This window comes from Condylostylus longicornis, unplaced genomic scaffold (genome assembly GCF_029603195.1).
Source record: "Condylostylus longicornis isolate FDR11 unplaced genomic scaffold, ASM2960319v2 ptg000055l, whole genome shotgun sequence".
Taxonomy (NCBI): domain Eukaryota; kingdom Metazoa; phylum Arthropoda; class Insecta; order Diptera; family Dolichopodidae; genus Condylostylus; species Condylostylus longicornis.
The window spans coordinates 9,767,107-9,793,237 of record NW_026578024.1 but is presented as its reverse complement, the minus strand read 5'-3'; the positions used below and the strand labels follow the sequence as shown (position 1 = coordinate 9,793,237).

The window sequence follows — 26,131 nt, the reverse complement described above, 5'->3', positions numbered from 1 at the left end:
ATAAGTAATTAAATAAATGTATAAATGCACTTACTATGGTAATAATTAAATTTTCATAGATTTTTTAAAAATGTTTATAAACAAAAAAAAAAATTTGTTTATATACTTAAGCACTTAAGATACAGGAAGAATGAGCCTGAAAATAAAAATATAGAGATAAACAAGAAAGAATTTATATTTTCAGAATTCTTTTCAGGACAATTTTTATGTAACAGTAGATATTTTTGGCTCAACATTTTATATATAAATCGAAACTATCTACTGTGTATTCAGGGAACATTAAAATTATTTTTCATTGTTCTGCTTGCTATTGTTCCTATTACTTTATTTCAATATAATAAATATATTTATAAAATATACGTTTTACTTACTGTACACCCATATTATATATACAAAAAGGATAAATATTGTAAGGACAATAAAACAATATTACAAAAACACAAAAAAGAAAGTCATTCACCATCAGGACTAAGTTTTAAAAGAACAAAAAATTTGCAACATCATCAAAAATGTGATATACTTCTTTATACTAATTTGTATATATATATATGCATGTAAGTAAGTAATACGTGGAATTATTCATTTTAATATTGTAGACATTTGTAGTTAAAATATAAGACCCGGCAATTTTATATTTTATTATACTTATATATTAACTTACTTAGACAAGAATAAGCGACTCTTAATGTATATACTCGTATACCTAAAAAAAATTTTAACTTTATTATTTTATATTTTGAAAACGCGTGAATCAATGCATATTTACAAGATAAAATACATTTTGTGTATATACTTATGTACAGCACATCATCACAACGACGTCTACATATTAATACACGTATTATAACGATTTTATATTGAATTTTAAAATCATATGACCATTTGGGCACAAAAGTACTATTAGGGGATTTCAAATGGAACTTTTTATATGTACATATACTTATATGTATGTATGTACATACTTATATAAATATTGTGTAAATATATATGTATTAAATTTTGAAAATTTGTTGAACAAAAAAAATTTTTGTTGGATTTCAGTATACCAAAAATAATAGTATTGAATATCTACCCATATTTTTACCCATATTTTTATATGCAGCAAGGCGCTTCTCATGTATATACGTAAGAGACAATGTCCACATCATATAAGTACATAAAGGCAAAACGCATTTTCATGGTTTTAAACTATAACAGTATATTTACGGTAAGTTAACAAAACAAAATTCAGATTAGTGTATAAATTTTGTTTTTTGCAAAATGATAGTTATAAAAGCGGGTAAACGGTAACCGCTTTAATGCAATTCTATATATATATATTTCCATACTTGTATAATAGATAAATTTTAATACAAAATGACAGACTGTTTCACTCTACTAGTCATTTAGAATTTTGATATTATGTTAAAATTATGTGCAAAAAACACAGTAAACTGTCAGTAATAATAAAAAAAAAAAAGGACAAAATATAAATGAGAATAACATATAAGAACAACAAAATAACTAGGTAACAAAAAGGTATACAAAATGAACATCAAATTGTTATGCAAGTTTATATGTCCAACAAAATAACTAAAACACCTAAGTTATTTTAGAAATTTGTTTTAAATAGTGGATATTGTACAGATATAAGACTATAGAGTATACAAGTTGCTTATATATCCTTGCAATTTTAACAATGTTAAACAATATTTAGATAAATAGAAGATAAAAATTTTTATGAGATTTGCAACAAGGATGCATTTCTAATATAACAAATTTTATTTTACGAATTTATATTGTGTAGGTGCATGTGTTTGTATACTTATATACATATATATATATCTATTTAGTGAACTATGAGTAGTACTCGTATATCATTATTATAACCGAGTTTGTGTTGATGTTCCTGTGTTTTATATATTTAGAGGACTTAAAATGGATTCCTGAAATTTTAATGATAACAACCTGAATTTTTTTTTTCTTTTTTTTTTTTAGTTTTTTTTTATGGTTTATTACAAATTTTTATCATCAAAAAGTTAAAATGGAATCAAAATAATAAAAAGATAAAAAAAAAATTATTTTTTGACGTAAACAATGAATTTTCATAAATTTTGGTATCGCAAAATAAATTCCCATTTTTTTGTGTCCTTATTTATTTTGTCATTGTTGAAAATGATATTAGAGACTCGATAGAAGATATATATACAAGTGCTACCATTATGTAGGTGTACGAAGTTTCTAAAATCTAAATTCCAATATCTAAAATATATATATATATATACATATATATATATATATATATATATATATATATATATATATATATATATATATATATATATATATAAATGTTATGTAAATTATTTAGATAGTTTTGAGGTTTTTGCATTTTAGGTGTTCCAAAAATTATTATACATTGAAGTTGAGTAGGTTTTCTAGCATCATTTGTTTTTATATATATTATAGATTTATTGTGTAGGTAATAATAATATATTTTAATACTGTGGGTGACTTTGTTGGCAGGTTTATTTACTTTTTGATGGTTTCACTCTTATTTATATAACATTTATGTTACTCGTATATATATATATGTATAAGGCTATTTTAAGTATAAAAATGCATGTATATGTATTGTGTACACATAAAAACTAATCATATTTATTTTGTTTTAATAACAAAATATATTTATGGAAGTACACACTTTTAATATAAAATACGTATATATAAGGATATGTATTATATATCGAAAGACTATAAAATATTTAAAATGGATGTAATTATATGCATTTTGCATTTATATATATATATATATTTACATGTATTTACATAAATTTTGATGCGATAAGAATTAATATTGTGCATAGTTTGGGTGTACATGTAAGAATATTTTATGTTATTAGAAATATAAGTATACATTTGTATATATGTATATACTTAATGGAAAGCGATTTATAGCAACAATGAGAATGAGTATAGGAGCTATCTGTTTCAAACTCTTCGATACACAAAATAAGAATGAAAATTTTTTTTCAAAGTTTTTCAAGAAATACTTGAGTCACAATCGCACCGAAATTGAATAAAGTTGTGGAATTTATTATTAAAAGTTATTTTTAAAAAATAGTCGTCGCAAAAATAGAGGCGTAGTTCTTCTGAAATTTACCAATTCCAAAAAATTTTGTGTAAGATTCAAGACTTTGATGGCATAACTAGAGAAATATGTTATAATTTGATTTTGAGAATATTTCGTAAATTTATCTATTAGAATTAAGTGTCATACTTTTTGAATAGAGTTCTCCCTTCTTGTTCGTTTAGTTTAATATTGTCCATAAAATATCACTTCTGTCTAGGCGACACGTTTGTGTAAGTTGTTTAACTTACAAGCTTTAAGTATTTTGAATACTTATACATAAATATTAGTGTTTAAAAATTTAATGATTTTCTAATGTTATACAAAATAATTTTCACTAATTTCATTAAATTTTAACGCAAACAAAATATCAATTTGTTCAAAACACAAATACCTCAACCATAATCTAAAACATTTTTTCACTCTATAACTATTTTTATATTAGTTGTATAAAACATACAACTTACATACCTACATGTATAATGAATACAATTATTATATAAAAATTAATTTTTATATTCCCTTATCCTTTATTTATCGATTTAAGGCAAAATTTATTCTTATATATTTTTTGTTTCGTTTGTTATTTTAGTTTTTATTTTATTATTTTTAATTTTAGAGGTTAATATGTACATAAATATTATAACTAGTTTAAAATTTTCTAATAATTGACATAAATAAGTATGTATAAAAGGTTATAGTATAAAACAAAAATTACTATTATATACTGTATACGTAAGTATAACAGCTGTGAAAAAAAGGAATAACCATAAACTATAGAATGCATTTTAGCATTTTGATAATTTGAATCACACAAAATTTACATACTCATATATAGATTCTTTTATATGTATATATATTCATATTTTAATATTAATATATAAAACTGTTATATGATTGTGTATAAAAGGTATAATGTGTAATAACATCGTTTAATTTTAATAGCATTCAAGTACATAATAATAAGTATAGAATTTGTAAAATGAATATGTAAAATAAATGTGTGTTTACACTTTTGTATGTACCTACATACTTTTTATGTATATAGGCAGCCGTAGCAGCAAATAATATGAGTGCTTGTTGGTTTTAAGTTTTTAAAATAGATGGCGAGCTTAAAGTTCCTTGTATAAGGTTTTTTATTACATTTTTTTTTAGCAACAAAATTTGAATAATAAATTTAATATAATAAAGTCTATTATTTTTTAAAGGTTTTTAATGTTTTTTTGTTTTGTAGGTCAAAGGAGCCATTATAGTATAAAATAAGTGTATTGTATGTGTGTTCATTTTATATTTAGTTTAATAGTTTAGTAGCTAGTTGTATTAATTTTTCTATTTTTTTTTTGAATTGGAAGTAAAAGTAAAAGTACTTTTTTTTTTGTATATTAAGTGTGAAAGTTTTCGAGGTTTTTATGTTAATTGTAACACCATAATCAGGAGTAGAAAAAAAAACATAAAACTAAAATTGTTGTAATAATTTATTTAATATTTTATGAAATTGTTTAGGATTTAAGAACAAAGTACAAAGATTAATAATAAGTCAAGATTTTTAAGGTTGTTGAAGAAAATTTTATTACGTTGTGCGGGTATTCAAATAATTTTGACTATAAGTACTTATATGAATCATTGTTATAACAATTAAATATGAAGTCCTTAAAAAGTAAAAAATAATATTATTACATGTATAAGTAGTCAAATTATACCAACTCTCACTCAATTCTTACAACATTTAACATTATAGTATATTCATTTTAAAACGAATGTCCTCAATTTTTAATATTTTATACTTAATTTGAAAAATTTTATATCTTAAACCTTTAAGGGAAGCTGTAATCATATAAAATAATTAAAAATTTTTGTTTTAAATTTATTATGACTACAAAATCTATGTCGACGGCCTGCATCTATCCATGGTTTATGCGGCGCTTACCTTATCTTTTCAAACCCATACAAAAATTTCAATAAAAATTCGTTAAAAATTCGTTTTCATTCTATTAGAGACTGAGAAACGGAATTCGTTCTATTAGACACCTAGATCTTATTTATTGAAATTGAATCTAACACTTTCTAATTTAAGCTATTCAATCAATTAAAATTGTAATACTCTTGCATAATTTAAATATTTTATTTTGTAGATACTAAATTCTTTCATAATTTTTATTATGTCAAGGATTTGAGCGGAAATTACCATTTTAGAAAAAAAAAAAACAAATCTTAAATTGAAATGAAAGTTTTATCAAACTCTTAATTTGATTTCTGGGTGTTCTTACTACATTGGCACCTAATTTTATTTGACACATACGAGTATAGCAACAGAAAGTCATTGAGTATAAAAAATTTTGTATGACATAAAAAATGTAAATTTTGTATGTCATACAAAAATTGTGTATTTAAATAAAATTTTCAATTTTGAACAAATATTCATTTAATATCGGGTCTATTATCTGGAAAAATTTATGTTATGTACTAAGTAATACATATTGAAAAATATAGTGCATATACTTAAGTACATGGTGTTGTATATGGTGATAAACATGACTTTTATACAACACAAAATTGCATAATATTAGAAAAATCATAAAAATTATTGAAAATTTTTTTTTATAAATATTTTTCTTTAAAAAATTCAAAATTGTATACGAGTTACCCCGAAAAAAAAATTTAAATATTACTTATAAAAAATAACAAAGAGTAAGGAGAGAAATTAAAGGGAGAGAAATTATTTAATGAAAATTGTAATTTTTTTCCTTTTTCATTCATTCATTTTTGTGCATGTTATTAACTAAGTATATATATACTTATATAGCACATAAAGTATATATATATAAAATAATGTCATTTAACAGGACATTTTACAGACAATGGAGAAATTTATTTAAAAATACTTATGTTATATACATAACAAATGTATATATAAAATATAAGTAAAAATATTAGTAAATACGTCCTGATGTGTAATTATTACATACAGTTATACACATATAGCCTTATACTCATATTATAATTATGTAAATATTATTTAAATTGTAATATGTTTGGTACTTATACCATACATAAAAATGCATACTTATATTTAAATAAACTGTACATACGTACATATACTTAGTTAGATTTAAGTATAAATTTATTTTGCATTTTTTCTTTAGCAATAATGTGGGGGGTTCGTCTCCCATGTACATAATGTATATGTATACATAATAATGGGGTATCGCTATGGTGAAAAAACAAAAATATTTAACAAAAGAATTTACTTTTTTTTTTATTATTAATACTTACTTATTTACATACATAATATTCATATATGTATACATTTTAAATATTTACAACAAATACATGTATTACATACATATTTACATATTATATTTTGTAGAAATAATTATGAAAAAAAAAAATATAAGTAATAAGTTACAAAATGAAAGGAATGAGAACTTCAAAAAAAAAAGAAAAACGCACAGAACTCTACATAAAAAAAAAAAAATACAAAGAGGAAAAAAAAAATTTTGTATGGAGAACAATGAAAAAGGAAAAATATTCTACGAACCGAACAGTAGGTGGTAGAAAAATTTTCATTTTTCTTAATTTTTCCATAACATTTTTGGTTCTGTTTTTTTTAACAATTTTTTTTTTTAGTTTTCTATACCTACTTGTATTTATTTACTTTAGTACAATACACACGTACTTATATATTTTAGTACATACATTCATGCATATGATTTAAGCTTTTCGAAATAATGGGGAAGTTCTTTTCAGCCTTCAAAATATTTAAAAAGAAAAAAAATAACCCAAAATTTTCATATAAGCGTTTAAAATTTACTTTAATAATGAAAATTTTCTATAAAAAGGAAAAATTATTATTTTTTTTTTTTTAATATTAAACATGACAAAATAATAAGAATGTGAAAACGATATTAAAAACTTCCGAAATTTTTAAATAACTATACAACACACATAAAATATAACATTTATGCATAAAATATATAAAATTATTTTCTTATATAGTGATATACTACGGTCCTTACGTAAATATGTTGCATATTGTGTTGAGAACAAAACGCGTTTCTTTTATAAATTCCTACTTTAATTTATGAATACGATCATGTATATTTATAATTTTTTAATACATTATTTGTCATAGGGAACGGAATATACATAATGTATTAGAGTATATGTATGTATTTTTTATATATTATACTTATTATATGTACTCCCATTTTTATTATCTAAATATCTAATATGATAATTTAACTTATGTTTTATATTAGAGAACATACTATACTTACAAAAATTTTTATTAAAATATTAAATTATTAAAATATTATTTCTATTCTAATACAAAAAGAACTGAAAAAAAAAATTTAAATAATTTTGCACGAAATACTCAAAATCTAAAATTTAATATTAAAAAGCCCTCTTTAAATTTTTATATTTTGTAGATTTACATACACATTTAGATTTACATGTAAAAAAAAACCATTATTTTATTTATGATTGTAATGATATGGCTTAGACATTTTTTTAGGATTTTAGACAAAATATTATATATGTATGTATGTATGTAAATGTATATGTTGCATATTTGTATGATGATGATAAGCAATAACTGAAAATGTTTTACATTACTAATATATAGAGTATATAAATGCGCTATATGTAATGTGTACAATATTATGCATTCTCATGTACAATAACGGTATGTAAAAGTAGTTACATTTTTATATATGTATATATACATATATATATATATAAATTATAATGAATTGTTGCTATGACAAATTCATTCTTTTTGCTTTGTTTCTTCATTTTGTTTTTTTGCTTTTTGTAAAAATATTACATTGTCTACTCAAATTAAAAACAAAAGAAATGATATTCTTTTGTTTTTTTTTTTTTTGAAAAAAAGAGCAACGAAATATTAAAATACAAATTCAAGATATACTTGCAAAAATATAAAAGAGCTACTAACTCTACATAACGTAGCTATTACTTGTACATAGTATACAGTTATATTCAGCCGACGGCGATACCACCAGCATTAATTTATTCTAAAAAAATAAATATTTTTCTAATTTAAAACATGGTACAAATAATTAATATGAATTTTTACTTTATTTTATTTTATTTTTTTAGTTGTTTCTATTAAAATAAACTTTTTACTTTTGTATAATTTAAAAAAGTATGTTAAAAAAATTAATTAAAACTGTTATACAAATGTATAACAGTTTTAATATGCTTAAAACTGTTATACAAATTGCAAAAGTCAATGAAATAATCAATAAAATATATGCAAGTCTTTTAAAATATGCTTTCAGAACATAAAAATCAATTGAAATGAAATTTTTTAGTTCACCAGGAATATAAGACACGCAATTAACTTTTTCTATCTGTGCTTGTTGTGCCAAAAATCTTATAATACGTATTTTAAATTGTAATAAATTCAACACTTGGATGTTAAAACTTATACTTATTCAGTTATTTTCATTTCCATTATTCTCTTATAATCAGTTTATATACAAGTTACTAGTTTGAGTTACTAATTTTTGAATTTTATGTAATTGTACACATTTTTAGATTAAAAATTTTAGTTTACTTTTTAACAATTTTTCCAAATTTTCCATACTTTCTGAAATTTAATTATAATGAAATTTTGTATTTTATTAAATCTGCAAGATATCTAAACGCCTAAGCATTAAATTTTACATTTTGAACTAAAAGAAAATCATTAAGAGCTTAAATTCAATTAAAGCTTAAATAAAATTCAATTTTATAGAATTTATGTAGGTAAATATTTAAATTCTAACTGAAATTTGTAAGTATTTAGAATTTTTGAAGGTAGAAAATTGTGTATATATATGTTTCGGTAAAAACTTATATTTTCGGCCAACAACATCGTAAAAACAGAATTACTTGACTAAATTTGCTGAATTACTTGACTGCTATATGAACTTATCATTTACTTTTTTAATTAACAAAACAAAAAAATTCCATACTTTATGGATTAAATTTCAAATACAGAAACGAGATGAATTTTTATTGTATACATAGAAAGCATGTAATGATTGTTAGTAAAGAGTTATACACTTAATTGAATAGAATTATATATAATTTTCTACCTAATTAATTAAAGGTTTGCGTTACGGAACTTGGAATTTTGCCCAAAATTTTATAAAATGCATACTTACAAGTTATCAAATTAAAATTGAAAATTTTTAAAATACAATACTGAAAACCATGACAGTTTTATCGAAAATTATTATTTGATCTTATATATTTGAGTAAGTAAGCAAAATACTCCAGTAAATACACTTAAGCACAAAATAAGCACTTATTTTAGTTCAATTTTGTTTTGCAAATCTTCTACATTTTCTGCAAATCAGGTAAGAATCTCTTGCACATATTAAAATTTAAATACATATATAATAATTTAATTAAGTATGTCATAATTTAAATCTTACAAAATTTTAATTAAATTATAATTCGATCCCTCCTGCTCTCCACTTCTTCTTCATCTATGGTAGTTTTATATCTTAAATAAATTATAGCCTCGTTATATTTTGACTTGCTAATAATATTTTATATTCGTAATAAATTTAATATTAGACAAAAATATTCTTCTTGCTTTCTTTTTATTTTTTTTTTGCATAATATATAAATAAAATCAAATTACTTGACAATTTCATAAAAAAAAGAAATATTTGTAAAAAATTTGAAAAACCAAAACATACATACTTTTCAAGAAAAAATTTTCTTTAAATAAAATGATACACAGAAAAAAAAATTTTTTTTTTTTCAAATTTAAGAAAAAATTTATTTTTTTAATATATTAGTATATTTTTTTTATAAATTCTCTAAATTAAAAATATATACACCTTGAAATTAATGTTGAATAAGAAAAGTAAAAAAACATACATAATTTTTTTATTCATATTATTCGTATATATGTTTTGTATATGTTATGTATATGTTTGTACAATTAGTTTATATATATATACATATATACATATATATATATATCAATGTTTTTGACGAATTATTTTGTGTACAAATATTAAATTTATAAAATACAAAATACAAAATTCAAAATTCAAAAAAAAAAAACTTTATCATGAGAGTGTCGTAGTGACGTCAAATAGTTGTCAACACTTGACATATTATAAATTTATAATGTTAGGAAAAAATTTAAGAAGTTGGAAAAATTTTTCGTTCAATTTTTCTTTTTTAGAAAATTTAAACAATTTAAATATGCATATAATTGCTTTAATATGTATGTATGTACATATTTATGTAAAATATACAATATATGTACATATATTTAATATATGTATATGTTGGTCTACATATATAATAAATAATTTACGTTTATTTAAATAAAAAAATATAAATTATTTTAATGTTAAAATTAAAAAGAAAATAAAAAAATGCGTAAATTTTTTCTCTTATTTTTTTTTTGATTTTTATAAAATATTTAAATATTGTGTCCAAAGTACTTAGTAATCAAAATCATGAAAATTTGACAAAAACATTTACAAAAAAAAAAAAAAAAGTGATTTGTAACATTTTTGAAAATATGTATGTCAAAAATTTAGATTTAGTATGTAAGTTTTTTTAGGAACAATTTAATAAAATTGATTTCGAGAAATGAAGAATTAGAGTAGCGTTCCTAAGTATGAAGTAATTTCAAGTACATACAATGAAAAAAAATATTTCGAATCAATTGTAAATTTAGTTAGCAGATAAGTATGTAAAATTTTCTTGTTACTAAAAGGAAACAATTTCTTGATTTGCTACACTTACTGGAATTTCTTTGAATATAGTGGAATTAATAGTTTAGAAATTTTACATTTTAAATGAATTAGTAGAGAAAAATGATTTTCTTATTGAGTATGCAATTCCTTCAGCAGTTTATTATTTTAAATCCTTATAAAGAAAAAACACCAGAAATGACCAAAAAGGTGAAATGTAATTTTTTTCATTTGGTAAACTGTAAGTAAGTCGTTATAAGAAATTCAAAATAAATTAAATTCGGTGCCATACAACAGCTAGTTAAAATTGAGAAATTTGTTCCATAAATTTATTATTTACTGGAATGTTGTTATAAAATATTAAGAATTTTTCTAGGAACTTTTAAGGAAACTATGGCAATTATAATTTTTTAATGCGAAAATACAAAATTTAAAATCACCAATTTCTATTTGTTCTCTCTCGTTTTGAAATTCATTAAATTCTTACATTACACTTATTATATAACAGATTGAAATGCCCGTACTTAAATAATTTAAGAAGTCATGAATTTAATGTTCATGTTTGCACAAACATAAGTATATTGTTATTCTACACGGATAATATTCTATCTGGTTCGTCTCATTTGCCAAAATTTTTTTAGAACAAATGAAGGTACCAATAATACTGTTCGAATTTTGTTAGGCGCATTTGAGATTTTATTGTAATTTTTATTGTCTTACTCTTTAATAGCAAATTATGAAGATTTATTTGATTTATAGATCTAAATAAGTAATCAGCACTTCATTAATTTATTAGAAATTAAATTTTATTTTTTATTTTCTAATTTAAATATTTTCAAAACTGAAATTTATACAAAAATAAAATTATTATACATAAGTATAATAGTATTATAAGAAAATTAATTATTGCGGAAAATAAACACGAGTTAGTTTTGCGATTTTTATTTGATTTCGCAACTCTAATTTGGAACGTGTTTCTTAAAAAAAAAAATATTTTAAAATTAAAAAAGAAAAAATTTCTTTACAGTTTTTTTTTCTCTTTTTTTTTTAAATAAATTTTAATCCGTCCGTTTAATTTTCTTTTAGAAACATATTAATTTGTACAAATCCTAATTAACTATGGACAAGGAAAATTTCTAATTTTCAAAAAAAAAAAAAGAGAAAAAAAATTTGTTTTTGACCAGATCGCGAATAATTTTTTATTTTTATATATACCTACTTACTTATATATATATTTTTTTCAATTTAAAATCAAAGACACATCAAAAAAAAAAAAATAGAAATTAACTTATAAATAAATTTTTTATTAAAAAAATAAGTCATTTATTTTTAAAAATAAATAATTTTCGTATACTTTGTAAGAAATTTTCAGAATTTCAATGAAATTGAGAATTTTCTTTTTTTTTTATGAAAAATTTCTGTCAAAATATTTTTTTGCGTATTATTTTTTATGATAAATGTTATTAGAAAAATTTTGAAGTGAATTCGGAGGCTTTCAAAGAATTTTTATATTCTACATGTTTTTTTAATAAAAGAAACAAAATGAAGACCTTAAGTACGTTATTATAATTTTTAATTCAAGTTATTGAAGGTGTTAAATTAAATCATGACTTTTCTCTTAACATGATGGAATTTTCATATTATAAACTTGGAAGTGTGCTAATTGTTTGTTAATTCGAATATAAACTCATCAGTGTTCGCCTCCGACTAATACAATGAATTAGAGGTTTAATTTTTAAACTAAATTATTTTTCTAAATTATTCTAAATATCTAAATTATTCAAAAAATCGGGAAAACGATCGCTTGTTGTGCCCCACATAAAAAATATTTCATGTTAAAATTTTTCAAAAGCAATTTTTCATAACACAATTAAAACCTACAAATATACTATATGGATAAAATTAATGAATATACTTTGTATCTTACCAAAAGAACAAAATATCAATAAAATTTGCATATATTCACTTACTTAATAAAATAATAAAAATATCTGGACCTAATCCAAAGTCATATAATTGTGCGTACCGAAAATATTAAATAAAAAATATACTAGCTACTTAAATATAAAAATGTCCTAATTGCCCCATCAACTCTTATTTTTTTTTAAACAATTGGTTACATATACTAATATAATTTAATGGAAATTTTAACCTTATATTTCATTGAATATTTTTGAAAAAATTACATACATATATATATTTAACTACTTAAGTATTTATTAATATTAAAATAAATGTACAAATGTATTAAGTAAATAATTTAATAACAATATAATTTTAAATTATTTTTATATATATGTACATACATATAAATTATGAAGTTGTTTGCTCATAAAAATTTAATTTATATTTTATGTTATAAATTTTTAAGTAATAAAATCGCGCGTATAGACAAAACAAACACAATTTTCTGGTTAAATTAAGATTATGTACACAAAAAATATACTTGTATGCGACTGTTTTATTTTTATATATATCAAAATATATTTATATGTAGTTAAGTTATTCAAAAATTGTCCCCTAAAACACCAAGAAAATGTCAATATTTCTAATAAAATGACATGGTGTACCTACCTACTTTAGAATACAATTTAAATTAATTAATGCACCTACAAACATTTTTGCATTTTAATTTTATAATTTCTTCAATACACAATTATAATTTTCATATTTTCTCAAAATAATTTTCTTTAATAAATAACTTTCATATTTAAGAAATATTAAAAAATTTATACCAACAAACTGTACACCTTTATATATACACGTACGTAATTTATTCAAAAGTACACATATACGCTCATAATATAATTATAAAATTCATTCATTGACGCTTTATTTAATTTTAATTTAATTATTTCAATTTGTTGCAACATTTACTACTATAACAGCAGAAAAAGATCAAAAAATTAATTAAAAAAAAAACATAAAAAGAGAAAAAGCAAAAATATTTTGTCATCTTCTCTTATTTTTATCAACAGTAAATATTGCGACGGGAATACGAAATTTTTCTTTATACTAAACCAAATTCATATGTATATACAAAGTATAACAAAGTATAATAAACAAAAAAAATTAATTGAAAGCATTTTTCCAAAAAATGTAGCCGGCGGCATTTCAATTTTTCATTCCAACATACCACAAATTGGATTCTTTATATAAGAAATTTTATCAACATTTTGCAATACTTTAAAATTATGTTCAATGAAAATAAAAATGTTGCTTAACAAAAATATTGAAAATGTTGCGATACATTCATGAAATTTATATTATTATTACTATGGAATATGGCATAAAATGTTAGTTTGTGTTGGTATACCTACTTTTATAATATTATTTTATTGTCAACTAAAATTGTAATGATAATGATAATAATAATAATAATTATTAATAGCATTTTATTCTATTTTATCATACAATAATATGTGTTTGTGTATATTTATAATTGTATAGTAAATTCCATATTTACGGAATTTACTTGCATAACTAAATAAGTTAGAATAGTTAGAAAAAAAAAGTAGAATATTGAAATGAATTGCGAACCGATTTAGATTTGAAAATTATTATTAATTATTATTATTGTTGTTGTTGCTAGTAATACAAAAACTTACGAATTAAATTAATCGATATTCAATATGTAATTTTCTATATAATTATTATATTTAATAAAATATCCTGTATTAATTGAAAATATATATATGTATATAAGTATATATAATATAAAATACTACAAGTAATTATGATTACTTTTTTCTTTTACGAGTATCATTTTGTTTTTCTCTTTTTAATTTAATATTGAAAGTTGTAACTTTTCCGTTTTTTCATTTTAATGATTTCTATGCAGGAATAACTAATTTCTTTGAAATTACAAAAAATTATTTAAATTATTATTTCTTATTAAAATTAATAATGAAAAACAAATAATTTAAATAATATAATTAGAAAACGAAATTGAATTTCATACTTTATGAAAAAAAATATAGGATTTCAGTAAAAAATATAGGAAAAAAAATATTAATGAAATTTAAAGATTATTTTAATTAAAAAAAATATAAGTATAAAGCTATTCTGGAAATTTTTATTGTATAAGTAATGAGGAAAATTCAATAATTAAGTATTTTGAGTAAGTATGCACACGTTTATTTTAATTCGTAATCTAATACGTAATTTTGATAATTTTGAGTACAATTTTGAATTTGAAATAATTATTTTAATAATAATTAATGGGATGATATTATTAAATGAGAATTTTTAAAAAAAAACTTACTACTAAAGTAGACTTACTAATTTGTTATTTAAAGCTAAAGCTGTTAAGTAGTTATTTTTAAATTAGGCAGTCCTATGTTTTTAGTAAACGGAGTGGCACTATTATATATGACGCTCTTTAGGCGACGCTATGCACTAAGTTATGGCAGAAAAACCCAAAGGCAATTTGCGAGTTAAGTACCTCCAAAATAATGCAATGAGTTTGGAGAACCCATTAGATTATCTAATTTAAATACATTACTTAGTATGTTAATACAGATTATCCCAGAATGCAATTCATATTAAATTTTATTTTTACTAATAATGGAATTTTTGTTAAATTTAATTTTTTAATTTTACATGGAATTTAATTGAGTTTGTATATTTAGTATTTAGGAACTTAGTAAGTACTATGATCAATTTGAAAATAGGAAGGAAATTTAAATACTAATTATTTAGTTCTTATTGTATTTAATATTTATGAAATAAAGTTTTATTCTTACGCGTATTAGATATATACTAAAAAATATTGAAAAATCAAATTATTAAATAACACGGGATTTATTAAACACCATATTTTTTCATTTACCTATAAAATCGCACTTTAATTTTAATGTTAAGTGTGTAACTATTACACTTTACATTTTTAAACAATTTAACTATTTACAGTTTATTTTCCATCACTGGTAATTTTAAATTCTAATGTGTGTTGGCATAAGGACCAATACAAAAAAATTTTAAATTACACTATTTATTGATATAAAATAGAAATTTTGTTAAATGTTAAGACTTGAGGAGAAGAGATGCAGTTTTCAAATTAGTTAACAAGATTTTATGCAATTAAGAACTTACTAATTGATTGTGAATTCAATACGGACACATACATATAAAAAAAATCTGAATTTTCTGTTTATCTGAAAATCTTCTGTTTTCTGTTTATCTGATATTTCTGTTTTGTATGTATTCTGTTTGTGCGTTAACCTGCATTGAAAATAACAGATATACCGACCTAAGCAGTCACTAGAATAACTTTAATTAGGTATATATATGCTTGCCTATCACTTATATGTAAAAACTACTAGTATAAGTGGCTAAATACTAAATTTTTAACAAACTTACTAAGTAAGTATACATAATTAGGTAGCGTATTTAACAAAAGGTAGCGTATGTAACAAATAATTTTTAATTTTCTTCTTATTTATATTAAATTTTAAATATTTTGTTAAACTTGGCTTGGATAAGTGTCTACTAAACGGTGCTAAAGGACATTTTGCTGAAAAATTTTTGAAGAAGATCTTTATTATTATTATTTATGATATCAAAATTATTGATCTCAAATCATATGAGCATAAAGTGTACATAAGTGCAATTTTATTGTACAATTACTTAATATGGAATTTGAATGGAAAATCATAGACCTAAAAACAATAATTTTTATCTCATGCTCATCAATTTCATTCCATTAGTATTTTTTTTTTTTGTATTCCTTTTTTTAATTTTCATTAAATTTTAATATTAAATATTTTTTTTTGTATTTGTTTCTGGTATATTGTGGCTTACAATTTTTTGTTCAATTAAAAATTTCAACTTTTTTTTTCTACATATTTTAAATTAAAACCAGAAAAAAAAGGAATCATTTTATTTACGTTTATACAAAAATTTCACATTTTTTTTTTTGCTTTTTGTAATTTTTTTTTTTTTTATTAATTTTATCATTTCATACAAACTAATTTGATTGTGGTTAAAAATGTGAAAATTTTGTGGTTATTTTCATTTTTTTGTTTTGTATTTTGGTTTTTCGTTCATGAAGCCTATTTGTCCCCACTTTCGTTTGGTTCGTTTTTTTTTTTGTATTGTCTGCGAGTCAGTGTGAATATCCTTTTTTGCGTAATCTATGATTGAAAGTTTTCAGTTATTTTGGCTCCTTTTTTTTTTGTTTTTCCTGTTCAATTTTTTTTTTTTTTACTTTTATTTCGTGTAAATTATAAAAATGTAAAAAAATTTGCAATAAAACAAAAAAAAAAATTGCATTTATAGCGGAAAAAAAATGTTAAATTTTTAGCATACAATGCATTACATAATTGTATGCGAGTATATATGTAGGAATGTGAGTATGTAAAATTCATGTACCATTCATTTGTGTATAAGGTTTTTTATTTGAATAGAGAAAATATGCCCGCTGCATCTCGCTTATATACGCAAAATATGTTTTATACAATCCTCAATGTATGCAAATATAACAAAAAATTTTTTTTGCTGTTTCGATTGTCCTGCAATATGTGCATTACTGGTATTTTCAATGTTTTAAAAAAAAAAAAATAGTTTACGTATAAATAGAAAATGGTACTAAAACCGTTATTTACTTTTAATTTTTTTGGAACTTTTGCTGTTTTTTAAACATTCACTCATATCCTTTATTCATAATATGAAAGCTTATGAGTAAGTTGATGTTTTTTATTTAGAATCCTTTTTGTTTTTTTTGCTTCACTTTTTGTATTTGGAAAAATTTTTTTAAAAATGCAAAATAAATTCTTTTGTCCACAATTTTAAGCCTTGGGATCTTTAATTCGTATAAGTAACGGGAACTAAATTCAAAAATTGAATAAAGTAAATATAAAATTAAATTTTTATTTTAATATTTGAAATATTTTGGTAAAAATTCTTTAAAATTTAATTTGAAAATTGCTAGCTAGTAGTGTATGAAAATATTCGAATTATTTAAAGAGAAAATAAGTAATTGTTAAATTGATCTGGGGTGCAAATTTGCATGAAACTTAAAAGTAATTGTGAGTTTTTTTTTAAGTGTATAGGGCCGACAAAAATAGTTCTCTAATTTTAAGTAAATGAGAATTTATGAGCTTGTTTGCTTTAAAAAATACTGTGGTTCCCAGCTGAAAATCGTCAAAGTTTTTGCCTAAAAATCTCAGTTTATGTAAAAAATTCGTGGCAGAAAATTATCAAAATTTAAATTATTGCAATTTTAGATTCTTATTTGTTGAAATATGAAACATCAAATTACTTGCGCGGAAAAGTCTTAAATAAAGTAAAGCAATCTCTGAATACTTAAGTAAAGCAAATGATTTCAAAAATATAAAATAGGAAATACTCGTAATTATAAGTAATTGTAAAATTTTGTCAAACTTTATTCGTAATGTGAATCGGAAATTCTTGAGTGTTGAATTTATTTCATTTTTATTTTGTCAATTACTTTAGGTACTTAAGTACTTACTTATGTATTCTCAATTTTTAACAAATCAACGGAGAGGAGAACAAGTAATGATTCTGAAGGGAAATTTTCATCTGTTTAGCGTTGGCTCTATTTAAAAAAATATTTAATAGAACTACGTACAGACTTTAAAAAAAAAAAGAGAAAATTGTATTAAGTAAGTAAGTAAATTAAAATCTGGCCCGCTCAATAAATAAATAAGTACTTAATTGAATGTCTAATTCAACAAACCATGTCTAATTCAACAAATGTAAAAGAATTTGTACCTATTATTACTATTATTCGAATTTGAACTGAAAAATAAACCGAAGTTCACATGCTCTCAAAAAAATTAATTTTAAAAACAAAAATTTCAACACTTTTAATTTTTTTTTACTCTCAAATATAATTTAATATTCAAATGTTTTAAATTTTTTTATATAGAAAATAAATTGTGTCTGAAAATAATTCGTTGACCGTCTTATTGAATAACCCCATTTTGAACATTGTATGGGAATATGAACACATTAAGTATAAAATTATGAAAATTTTTGTATGTAATCACAAAATCAAGGCTTAAAGACATTTGAAAGAAAAAAAAAATACCAATGAATTCAAGTAAATTATTTTAAAATTATAAAAAAAAAAGAAACTAAAGTAAAGTGAAAAAAATAATAAGTAACCATTTTTAAAGCATTTACTGTCAAATTAATTTTTTTGTTTTTCCAGTCTTGTCACATCTCGAACATAGAAACCGAAAAAATATGGTCAAGCATTGCATTAAATTTTAATAAAATAAGACAAATATAACAAAAAAAAATCATTGTCACGGTAAGGTTTTTGTCACCTTTAACTCCGACTATAACGTTAAAATTCAACAAAATAAGCTTTCAAATAAAAAAAAAATCAAAATTTAAAAAAAAAAACAGAAACATCAAATTAAATTAAAATTTTCTCATAATTATTTAAATTTTTTGATATTTTTTTATTTTTTTTTACTAAAATTAAATTTTAATTCAGAGAAAAACAAAAAAATTAAACAATAATGGTAAGTGAAAAAGCAAAAAAAAAAAAAAAATCCAAACAAAATAGAAACCACCAAAAAAGGTAAACCGAAAAAAAAAAAAAACAAATAATTTATATGAAATTGGAAAAAAAATGCATAATTTCTATAAAATACATAGGCACCTACTCTCATATATACACTAAAACACAGTTATGGATGATGAGCACATTTGTGCGTACATACACTCTTATATACATTTTGTATACGTACGAATGTTAGTTACTAGTTTTTTTTTTTTTGGTTCGAAATTGAAAAATTTAATTACATAAAAATTTGCGGGTGGAAAATTTTGTGGCCATGTTTTTTATTAGTTTGGCACACCATTTTAATCAGTAAATTAAAAAACAACAAGAAATTAAGAGAAAAAAAAATTTATAAAATAAAAAAATAGAAAAACAAATAGTATGTGAAAAAAAAATACCAGTTATAAAAAAAATATATAATTTTCGCGACCACATGAATAAAAAAACAAAAGGGGGACATGCCAAACTAAATTATGAATTTTTGCAAGAGAAAATAATTAAAGGTGCCTATTTTATAATTTGATTTTTTAATTTCATACGTCCTTTTTTTCTTTTCTTTTTTGTAATTTAAATTTAAATTACAAATATAAATATGGTTGCATATAATAAAAAGGTAGTTATGTTTTTTAATTTAAAAATGTTTACGATTAGTAGAATTTTTTACAGCATTGATGTGAACAAAATGTAAAAATAGAAAAATGGGGAAAAAATAGAAAAACAATTTAATTAAATTTTAAAATAAAAGTAATTTTTTTTTTCCAATTAAATTACTTTAATGAATATTAAATTTCAAATGAAAATTTTTGAATTATGAATTAAATTGCAATAATTATAAATAAATAGAATAGAATTTAAGTTGTAAACAAAAATTGTGTAATTGAGTTAAAATTTGAAACTGGGTAGAAAAAGAGTAAGAAGTAGCAATTCAAGTAATTATGTTGGCCATTTTATTTCTCTCACATAACCTGTTCGTAGCTTGTTTCATTCAAAAATTTCATATTTAGTTTTAAACATAATGTTCTAAATCTAAAATATCTGCAAATTTGCTTTATTTTTTATGTAATTTTATATAGAAAGATATGAGTAATATTTACCGCATTAAAGGGTTAAATACGAAATTTGATATTTCGCCAAAACACTTATAAGTAAGTACTCAAATACATTTTAGTATGAGAATTATAATTACTGAATTTATTCACTGGGTATGTCTATATTTCGAAAAAAAAAAAAATAAAGTTGGCTACCTAAAAATCACATAAAACTACTTACTAACGGACATATACGTATATTTTTCGAGACACAAGGTTTATCATTTACTTAATAAGTACTTATAGTAAAAGGTATAATGCAAATAATGTTGTAGCAAACTTATAATTGTAAAATACATGAGTTTTCTATTATAAGTACAGCGGGCAAAAAGGGTATTTAGAAACTTAAAAAGTTATTACTATTGGTATCAATTTAGGCTCGAAAGGATTGAATTTGACATAAGTAGTTAGTAATCAAATAATAATATGGAATAGTACCCTTAAAAATCATAAAAGTACATTTATTATATAAAAAAATAATTTGCGGTCACTTCACTGAGAAAGAGTTTAAATTCAAACCTTATAATTTTATTGGCATTCAGGGAGTAAAAAAATTAAAGTTCACACTTATTAGTTAAACACATTTATTAGTTAAACACAAGTAATTAGAACATTAAGACACAATTTTTGTTTCAACTTATTAGTTAAACACATGTAAGCAATGTTAATACTAATTTATTTAAAGATCTGGAAAATTGAGGTAAGAAAATAAATAATAAGTTGTGTTAAAAGTAAAATTAATTTTATTGTAAATAATGCATTTATATACTCGTATTTTATTTCTAGTCCAATAAGTATACAGCGCCAAAATCGGATTTTGACTATTTTGTTCTTCTACAAGCGGTTTTACCAGATCTTACGATTACTTATTAGTGTACTTATAGCTACTAACAAAAGAAAATAAGAACTTCATACTTGCTACATATGTTGAAATTTAATAAATTTATAGGATGATATTTCCAATAAAATTGTAAGTAGTTAATCATTTAATTAAAAAAGAATTAATTTTAAACGTTTGAATGCAAGTAAAGTAATTGAAATCTTTTAACCTTTCTAAAGTTAAAATTTATAAACCTAAGACATAGAGCAAACAAATAATTTTTCATTAGTTTTGTATATTCCCTCTTAATCGCTTTAAGTTTACTTCGAAGATTAGATTAATTTTTTTTCTTATCATAATAGTTTCGATTTTTTCTTTGTTTTGTAATTTTCTTATGCTTAAATAATCTTGGTACCTAAATATTTAAATGTAGTTTTTACTTAATCAATCAATCAAAATTTATAAAATTTTATTATGTAACACATTTTAATTATTCTTATTAGAGAGGTTATCTAGACGTACCCGTTAAATTTACATCACAGTTCAAAAAGATCTTATGAAAATCAAATTAAAAACTGTTAAATAATGAAAAATTACTGACATATTTATAGTTCCTTTTTACTACAAATACTTACTATAAACTAAGTAAGTAAATGATGTAAAACTAAAAATAACTTAGCTTTGCTAGTTAATAAATGTTCGCCAATTGGGTCAAAATATTATATTTTAAACTTTAAGAACATTGTACTTCTTAATTCACTAATAGCTCTCTTATTCTATTATAACTGAAAGACCTCTTAATTAACTCTTTCGTAATAAATTATACCACCACAAACTTCTAATATTCTCTTAGTCAATTCAAACATATTACTTATAGTCATTATTTTCCGAAAAAATTTTTTTACTTCCTAAAAATATACTTGTAGAATAGATCTAAGAATCTTTTATATTAATTTTATAAATGAAATGTAGAAAAATTTTTAATAGAAAAGAATGAAATTAATTTAAATTAAATAAGGAGGCAGCAGTTACACGACCAACTCTTAAGCAACCAATGTATTAAGCAATTATTTGGTTACCTACTTATTTCTTAAATTTAAGTTGTTTAATTTATTAATAATATCAGAACAGTTTCGGGAAAAAACACCCAAAAACTCACAGATATAATGGGTACCGGTGCCTATTCTTTTTTATTGAATTTTAATATTTAAAAGAACCTAAGAATATGCAGAATGTGCAGAATGCTTAAAAAATTTATTAAATTAAAACTTTGATAAAAAAAACAAGTACTTTACTATCTAATTAACTCGTACGATTAAAGATTAAGTTTGCATTGATTGTAACACATTTATAATATTACTTACTCTTTGCAAGTTTCACATTCAAATAAAAATAGGTATTTTAAAAGAAAAGTTATCAAGTCTCAATATCTCTCAGTTATATTGCTTCAATATTTCAAAAATTCTTTCCAAACAACAACTTTTAAATTTTTTTTTTTTTAGGAATTTCAAAGAATTAAAACATAGCGAATCACATATAAACCAACTAGGTACTTTTAATCAAAGAGGGTTCCTTAGTTTTCTACTTTCTTTACAATATTTAATTCTATATTCATTTAAACATTTAAACTACAACAAACTAAATAGTAGTATACCTGCTTAAATGCGAACATCATTAATTTAATAACTCATATATTATGAAATAACTAAGTAATCAAGCAGTTACACGTACTTGGTTACTTATTAAACAAATATTTTACGCTCGATATTAATTTTAATTGCAACGAAAAGAAATATTTTCAACTTCATTATAACAAATTTCTAACTTATAATTTTTTTTTGATAACACAATTCCCGTCGCTTAATACCCCGAAAATTTTTTATATTTGTGCAATAAAAATCAAAATTTCCTCATTGATTACTAATCTTGCCTACATACTTATTAAAAAAAAAACTATCTTACATACTAAGTAAACAGTTATGAATAGAAACAAAAAATTACTTACCCTAGGTTGAGCCATTAATGCTCTAGGAGCGGTATCAAGCCCGACTTGTGCCACTTTTGCAATAAAACAAAAAAGTGGACAAAAAAACTAAAGACTCACAAAATCAAAACCAACAAAAAAAAAAATTTAAAATGAAAATAAAATTTTATTTTTACAGTTAAACTTTTTAATTTTCTCTCTTTTCTTTTAATTTTTGTTAATATTTTTTTTCTATATTTTCCTTTTTATTTAATTTTTTCTTGTAATCAAAATTTTAAAAACAGATTTTCTTTGTGTGTATAGAAAATAACTTTTGAAAAAATATTTTGGAAAAAAAACAAATTATTCTTGTTTGCTTTTATTTAAAAAATTCTTGTAAATTTTTCCTTTTTTCTTTCTTCAATTTCACTTTTTTACTATTCCATTATAAATTAATTAAAATTTGAAAATTTTTCCCTTTTTTCATTGAAAATATATTTTTAATTTTTGAAAATATATGTGTATGTATATGTATATTTTTTAAATACTTAATATTTATAAATAAATTTTTTTGTGAATTTTATATTTTTTTCTTTATTTACTTTATTATTTTTTTCTTCTTTTTTGCAAATGAATTCTTTTCTTTATTTAAATGAAATTGTTTCAGGCACATTACTATACAATATTTTATTAAATAATAATATTTTTTTTTCTTGTTATATTATATTTCTCTCTTCTTGTTTTATAACTTATATTCTATGGTATATTGATGCAATAGTTTTAAAAATTAAAAAAAAAAAAAAACAATTTTAATTTAGTGCACAGTATTTTTATTTTTAATTACTTATATTATGTTTTTTTAATTCATTTAAATATTTGTTACAATTAAAAATATTTAAATATGTGTTATATTTACCGAACCGATCGCGAGAACCGAACGTATAATATTTAAATTATTTTCTTTTTATAATTGTAAGTAATTTTATTTAATAAAAATAATTGTTATATAGAGTGGTGTTTAAAGACCGCGTAGAACATTATTTATTTTTCAAATTTAAGTATACATTTGTAATTATATTTTTCTTTTATACATTTCTGTATATATATATATATATATAATTTAGTTTTATATGTTTCATTTAATTTTAATATCAAAGGTTTATATTCATTTTTATAAAAATTTTTTTTTAGTATACTTCATTTCACTTGAGTTTCAAGTTATTTATATATATTTTATGTATTTGTTTTCTTATATATATAATGTATATATGTTCTTCAAAAAAAAAAAAAAAAATTTACTTAATTTTAATTTTAAATAAAAGTTATAACTTTTTTTTTTGTATATAAGTATATATATATATAATTAAGTATACTAATTAATAATATAATCAGAAAAATGAAAAAAATTGTTAGAGTTTTTGTTTAGCCCGAAAATAATAACGATTGTTAATATTTGGCGCGATTAATTTTAATATACAAATAATTTCTGTTATGTTATACATATTCCATTTTATATATAATTTTATTTTAATTTTATTATATTTATTTTATTTAAAACCGTATAATATTTTTGTATAATTTAAAGTTTTACAAACAAAAGTTAAAAATTTTTAAACTAAAAAATTAAAACCCAAAGAAAAAAAAAAAAAATTTGTATAAAAGAATTCACAAATTATATAGAGAATTTTTTTTTTTGTTATTATTAGAAATGGAATCGATAAGTTCTAAATATTTGTAACAGAGTTGTAAAATTAATTATATTTATATATATAAAAATATATATATATATATAGGTGTATTAAAAAAAATATGATATATGAAGAATTAAAGAACAATAATATATAAATAATATATATATATATAAATTGTTTAGTATACTTCTTGTTATTATTATATTTTTTTCCTTTTATATATTATTAAAGACGGGCAGAGATCTCTGATTTTGATTGATGATCTCCCGCCGTCAAATAAATTTTTATGTTTCTTTTCCTTATGTTTTTTTATTTTTATGTTTATTCTGTCTTCTTTTTTTTTTTATTATTATTCTTTTTTTTTGTGTGTCCCTATATATACTTTTATTATTCAAAGCAGTCGTATAACAGTTTGTATTTTTAGGTATACTTTAATAAATTTTTTTTTTTTTATATTTTTATATATAATTTTAGGTATACATGAATATAATTTTATTGATTTAAATTTTAATAAGAATAGTATATTTTCTTTTTATTACATGTTTATATTTATTATTTTCAAAATATAAATGATTAATTTTCTTTTATATTAATAAAAATGTTGTGTATAATATTTATATATATGTTTAAAATAAATAAATAAAAAAAAAGCACGTTGATTTTTTTAATTTCTTGATAACTATATATATTTATAATTAAATTTATTTTTAATTCATTTTATTTGTTATATTAATTTTTTAAAAAAAATTCCGTATACATTTGGTTTTGAAGAATTTTATTTTTTTTATTATTTTTAATAAATAATTTGTTTGTGTGTTTTAAGTATAAACTCGTTGTTTTATAAACCGTAAAATGTTTTTTTCTATTTATTATTTATTAAAATTATAACATTATTAATTTTTTTTTTTTTATTATTACTTAAAAACTAATTTAAAGAGTATAACTTTTATTTCAAAAGATATTTATTTGATTTTTATATTGTTAATTTTTCCATTATTTTTATTTGTTTTTATAACATTTTGATTTTCACATAAATTTCATTTCATATAAGTAAATTTTTTTTTTTGTTATTAATTTAATCCATAATGTTATGTAATTTTTGTTTCGTGTTGTCATTTATTTTGTATAGCGTTTTTTTTTTTTCTTCTCAAAAATGTCAAAATTCAAAATAAAAAAGAAAAAAAATTTTCA

At 20.8% G+C, this 26,131-nt stretch overlaps 1 protein-coding gene across 4 annotated transcripts in view; it reads right to left on the bottom strand.

The window, feature by feature from the left end:
- Positions 1–24,276, bottom strand: part of LOC129612112 (homeobox protein homothorax) — a 437,826-nt gene extending 413,550 nt beyond the window's left edge. Inside the window, exon 1 of one of the 4 annotated variants that reach the window (XM_055525634.1) lies at positions 23,292–24,276. In XM_055525634.1, coding sequence (XP_055381609.1) covers positions 23,292–23,306 — 15 coding nt within the window. In that variant the 5' untranslated portion in view covers positions 23,307–24,276. The remainder of the gene's footprint in view (positions 1–23,291) is intronic. The other 3 variants (XM_055525635.1, XM_055525636.1, XM_055525637.1) reach the window with 3 other exon arrangements.
- Positions 24,277–26,131: the final 1,855 nt, after the last annotated feature.